The sequence below is a fragment of the Ambystoma mexicanum genome, chromosome 1q (assembly GCF_040938575.1).
Source record: "Ambystoma mexicanum isolate Mex_15411 chromosome 1q, UKY_AmexF1_1, whole genome shotgun sequence".
In the NCBI taxonomy this organism is placed as follows: domain Eukaryota; kingdom Metazoa; phylum Chordata; class Amphibia; order Caudata; family Ambystomatidae; genus Ambystoma; species Ambystoma mexicanum.
This window is the reverse complement of record NC_090922.1, coordinates 709717801-709723800: the sequence shown is the minus strand read 5'-3', so window position 1 is coordinate 709723800 and position 6000 is coordinate 709717801. Positions and strand designations below refer to the sequence as shown.

The following is a 6000-nucleotide window of genomic DNA, read 5'->3' as shown; positions in this document are numbered from 1 at the left end:
ACGGAGAATAAGCGGCAACACGCTGGTCTTGGAAGCAAGATCATGCAGAGCAACAGAGGTTTGAATGCCAGATCTGCGCTTAGAAACCGAACTCAGATTCATGTGACTGCTTTGATATTTGTCAATAGGCACTATATTGTGGTTATGAATTTTAATGATTTTTTGCACTTTTACCAATTGAGTTGGTTGAGGTTTGTGATGATTGATATTGCCTTATTCTTAATTCTTTTTCAAAACACATTTGTATGTTACATTGTTTTTGTTTATTGCTTGAATTGTTTTATGGAATTATTCCGAAATAACATGAAAGAACGAATATACTATGCTCAGTTAACTCTGCAGTTGGGAAGCCACTAACTTTCAACACTGCGAGTCTCCAAACATTCCTTGAGTTCCACGCTGGGCTTTGGTGTGACTTCACTGAAATCAGGGATTGGGATTTGTAACATTATTAGAACAAATGTTTCTACCGGTGTGTGAATGAAATTGGCTCTGGATAAACCAAAGCTTTTGTTTTTTTCTTTCTAGGGCTTCGTGTCTAGGGAGAGCTTCAGGCTCTCTGTTAGGGAGGCAGGTCCATAGAAAGGGGTGCCATGACTGTGTCCTGCCATGAAGCACTAAAGAAGGGAGGATGAATAGCAGCCCCCTGCATTTCGTCCCTGGGTCCACTATCCATTGTCCTTTGGAGGGGCCCACGTCCCTCTTCTCACCTACATTCTGATTCCCTTGGTATGCAGAGCCAAGTGGGGTACCTTATCATGGTATCCCCCCAAACCATTGCAGCCCTTTCATCGCATTTGGTGAAAGGATATTTCACCTCATATTTCCACAGTATTTATATAGGGGTTGCAGAATATTGATTTTGGTAGGGAGTCAGCGTGGGTCATTAGAATGGGGGTAGATGCTATAAGCCCCTCATCACAACATTTATTAGGGGGTGCATGGGGAAGCACAAAAGGGAAGAAGGGCAAAGGGAAACCGGGTTACTTGAAGGGTAATATTAAATAGACCATAGATCAGGATTGCAGAAATTAAGAGGATCAATTCTGAGGTTTGCAACATAGAGGAGAGTACTTACATGTGGGCACTTTCAAAAAGATAAATAGGTATCGCCAAGTGTGGTTGTGTGACCTCGTCACTTATCTCCCTTTCTTCCCATTGAATCTTGTTTTAAAGGGGGACAGGTGATGGAGGTGGCTGGGAGCTGTGCTGAAAGGAAGTCCCAGGACCACTCCACAACCCTCAGTGGGTTGTACAATTAAACAACAAGATCTTTCTCCAAGCTAGAGTACTTCTTCCGTCACATTCTTCACCCACTGTTCTAATTGGTGCAAGACTGTTAACAGGATTGTCTCCTATGGTAGCATGGGAAGTACTGCCAACTCTCGATTACTAAAAGAGTGTGGCTGTGTGATGGCTCGATGTTTACTCAACTGACCTTTGAAGCGTGCTGGCTTTTATTGGCAGGGAGTAGGTTTAAGTTCTCGCCCAAAACAAACTCTGGAATTCTAAATCTGTGACTGCCTAACCTGGTTTTGACTTTCTGACTCATATCAAATTAGGGGAGATATAAATCAAAGCGTGCAATAAAAAGAAAAATCGCAAAAATGGCCTTAATGATGATTTAGGAACTCAGTCTGTGGCTCCCTCTCCTTTACCACTTTTTTGGAATACTGGGCCTGCTGCGGGAGCTGACCTCTCACCAGGATGAGAAGGGGCGAGAGCCAATGGATGAAAGGGTACCATCCTTTCCTTTTAAATATCTTAATCTCAAATGCAAAGTTACAGATTTCTATTCGGCACCTCTGGGGGAAAAGCTCCTAGTATTTAGTGCTCTCATTGATCTATTAAAAAACCTGCTGCACATTGTGCAATCTGGCAAACAGTGTTCCACATCTTCCACTGAAAGCACAGATAGTGCACGTAAGGCTAAAAGTAATGGGGAAGGGGAGAGACAATAAAAAAAATTCTTAAACCCATCCTACTCCAAAAGACAGAGAGGATGAAAGAAGAAATCCACAAGGTTGGACAATTACCAATAAGGTATTTGCTTGTTATATTATGTGAGTCAAATGCAACGCACATCTCAACTCAAAACTGGCTTTCTTCCTCCATATTTTCGTCTCTTCTGGAGTGGCAAAAGGTCCCGGAATGTGGGATGTGCCAAGCAAATGCAAGTTTTGTTATGCATATAGCACCTTAGTTTTGTTTTTCACTCGCAATGTTAGTCAAAGGGTTTCTCTGCTTGGAGATGTCAACTTGCCATACAGAGTAGGGTACAAGGCTGTATGAGTAAATAAGTAATACATTGTATAAAAAACAATTGAATATCAATATTGAAAATACACAAAGCAATGTAACTTTTTCCATGTTTATTTTAGTTTGCAGATCCTGGCAATTAACTGCTTTTCAATATTCGTACGTAATATTACAATGAAAATGAGGTTAATTACTGGTTTCTTTTTATTATGCTTGATCACATGTGATAGATGTCAACATGTTTTCATCAACAACTACAAGACAAAGCATTTTGGGAATTTAAAATGTACAACCTAAAATAAGCTAAAGACTGTAAAATACAGAGGGGTCAATCTGCCTTTGCAGAGGAAACGCTTGCTCAATGTCATCTCCTATCACATTACTGCACACACAATTTTTTCCATTAAACAAACGATCCTGCGCATAATAATTGCATTCCATTCCTCTCCTAAAACAAGTAAAAAAACATTGGACCTCAGTCTGAGAAAGTCAAGTTATGGGCAATATGCAACTTAACAGCGAAAATAATTGTTGATTTGCTCTACAAGGATTTTTTATGCACATTTCGGACTTCAGTGAGGGATGTTTCTAGTGTACACCTTTCAGTGCTACTGTCCAAGTGCAAAACGTAGGGATCATAAGATTAAAAACATGTTGGGCACAATTGTGCAGTCAGTGTAAAAATGAGCAAGCCCAATTTCAGCCCGCAGCAATTTGGGTCTTGCATGTCTCATAAGAAAACGCTAGTAGATAAACAACTGTGAAACGTCCCTTGGTGCTCGGCTCAATAATAATTGGGTTTCACACTGTGATTTATTTCATATAGATTTTTGGGTGAAAGATGTTTTAGATTGCCTTGCTTTATTCCAGTCAATACATGTACATCGTAATATTTCTATCTTCATTGATCCTTCAATTATCTTACAAATTCCAATAACATCCTACATATCCGTTGATACGCACATTTCTCAAATTCACAAATGCATTGGAACAATACTCATTTAAATAACAATTCCTGTCTCTTCCCCATTTATAAAACTGTGGAGAGCAACCAACTCAATATGCTGTAATTTCCCCAACTTCTAATGGGTTACCAAAGTGATTTATGGATTTGCTTTTCATACTTTGGTTCTCCCACATTTCCCAGAGCAAGCCAACACCCATTGTGCTGTAGGATAACAAAACTTTGTGACACATTCACTGTGAAACAATCTCAAATTGGGAGAACTTTAGACTTCGGCAAGTAATCCCTGGATTTAAAGTGCATACTAGTAGTAGGAAAATACTTTAATGAATATAATAGGATTTTACAAAAACGAAATTGATGTAAACTTAAAACAAGGGTAAAACCACGCCAAGTATCAGGAAATCGTTTTCTTTGGAAGCATATGGTAGTACTTCTGCTTTACATTACATTGTATTTGGGGTCAAGGTCATCTTGCCAGCTGGAAGTTTCATCTAATTTTCAAGGTTTACAACATTCTTTTAATTTCAAGCATGACAAATAGGAGGACTGTGAATATCATTCTCATGCCATGCTTGCCAAATTACTTTGCCCGCAGATAAACCAACACGATTTCCCATCTTTTTCACAGAACACAATGCAGTGTTAATTTAAGGCATATTCATCCACATGTAACCACCATCTATCTTCCGAAACTCAAGTTAACCAAGAACGTATCATTCAAGAATGTGACGCAGCACAATAAAACTCCAGGGTATGAAATGCATCAAAATATGTACACTGCAAGGGAAGCTGCTTCAAATGCACAGTCTCAAACCAATTTACACAGATTCTGCAGTACAAGGGATTCAGATATGAAGAATGAGGACTAATCACTCAAAGCAAAGTAAACTGACTGGAAAGCAGACTGTGCTGCATCAAGCGCAGAACTCTGGTTCAGGATTACAGTAATAGTCAATTTCTTGGTGATTCAGGGTCATTCGATTACAAAGGTAGTGATTTTTAAAAACGGGAGATGGGTTTACAAGCGCCTCCTATGTAAAAATAACATTTTACCAATTATTAAGACTCATTAATGTTTCTCTGAATTTAGCATTGCACTTTCAGAGGGGAGGCGGTTGTCTTCATATGATCCAGTGTGCACCCCATTTTTGTCCCAGAATAGTATACACTCCATGACTTTTCTCCTTCGCCAGTGACACAGATCGAGACACTACAGGCTCACAGCCACCAGAACCGCACATACACTATTAACATGATGAAGAACACAGCTACAGCAGCAAGTTTTGCATAGGTGGAACGCATGTTCAGGTACTTTGCATCTTGGCGGTACTTCTTGGACAAACTTGATAAGTTGCTGGCCTTGGAATCCAATGCTGTTGAAAATAAAAGTTTTTTTTATAGTTAGCGTGTACAGAAAACGTGTGAATTCAAAAACACAAGAAATTTTGTGGCAGATGAGGATTAACACGATCCAGCATCTTTAAATTCACGCAGGCATTTATTCTCAACATTACTGAGCAATTAAGGAAAATAGGTTACCATACTGACAAATAAAACTAAATGGGTCAACATTCTTACGAGACATGGATACTGAGAGTTCTGTGCATACAAACACAAAACAGTACAACGTTGGCCTTATTATGCCTTGTGGTTTAGGTAAGGTTGTTTGCAATGGTGTATGCAAAGGTGCAATGGGTTAGCACTTAAGAGCTAGACAGACCCTAGTAGTGTGGCATTAGAAATAATGTGCATATGGTAGGTTCACTTGTGTACTGGCATGACAAGGTACAAATAGTTGTATGGAATTCTTCTAATAGGAGTTGCCGGTGATTACGAAATGTTGTCTCAAGCATTTCAATCCATCACTTTTAGGTCTCTGCGAGAATCCTCCAAGTGTGAGTGTTACATCCAGAGCTCACTGTCATAAAGAGCTAAATCTATATCTCAAGGGGACCAAACATGGCAGAAACACATCAACGGTTGCTTATGTTCACGTGCTGCAGGCTGGACTGTTGCTTAGCGGGGAGGAATGAAAACTACAGTTTGGTAGGGTTGGTCCCTACTGCCATGCCACAGATTAGCTTCAAAACAAAGCAATACAAGCGTACAACAGTGATAAAGAAGGATGGGTTGAAGCATTTCACGACTCACCTTTTGGTTTACTAACCTATGAGGACACCTACATCTTTGGAGAGACCGACATGACAAGAATTGTTTTTAGAAACTTTCCTTCTGGTGCAACTGTATCCAAGTCAACAGGGCAAAACATAAAGGTAGGTGCATCAGGTTTAGCAAATGGTGGGATGCCAATAACAAACCACGAACCTCGTGTTTACTTCTAATGTTTCTGTAATTTATGTACTTTATGGCTAAAGAGATTTCAATACTGTCACAGTGAAATACTATATTAACATCTCCTCAATCTTCGAGCAAAGGAAGGACAAAGGGTTTCATTTTGTTATAGCTACTGTTCAAACCTTTCAGACAGATGACACGTTCCGAGTGTGCCTAGGAGGACTCAACCTTAGCCCTTCTTTGCACACTTAATAGGACAGTTAGTTTAAAATGTAAAAGGTACAAGCAAAACCATCTCTAGGCACGATCACACAAGAGCAGGAAGACGTGGGGAATTAGTTTGATGAGCTCCATTTCTTGAGTACTGATGTAACTTTATTATTGGAACAGGGAGGTTCTAATAGAAGAGTGGAAGCTGTGGAGAGCCTGCTTCCAACACAATGCCAGAATCCTCTCTCAATACATCCTTAAGCAATCTA

At 39.8% G+C, this 6000-nt stretch overlaps 1 protein-coding gene across 1 annotated transcript in view; it reads right to left on the bottom strand.

The window, feature by feature from the left end:
• Positions 1-2357: 2357 nt before the first annotated feature.
• Positions 2358-6000, bottom strand: part of SEC22B (SEC22 homolog B, vesicle trafficking protein) — a 405344-nt gene continuing 401701 nt past the window's right edge. Inside the window, exon 5 of the mRNA XM_069641336.1 lies at positions 2358-4599. Coding sequence (XP_069497437.1) covers positions 4445-4599 — 155 coding nt within the window. The 3' untranslated portion in view covers positions 2358-4444. The remainder of the gene's footprint in view (positions 4600-6000) is intronic.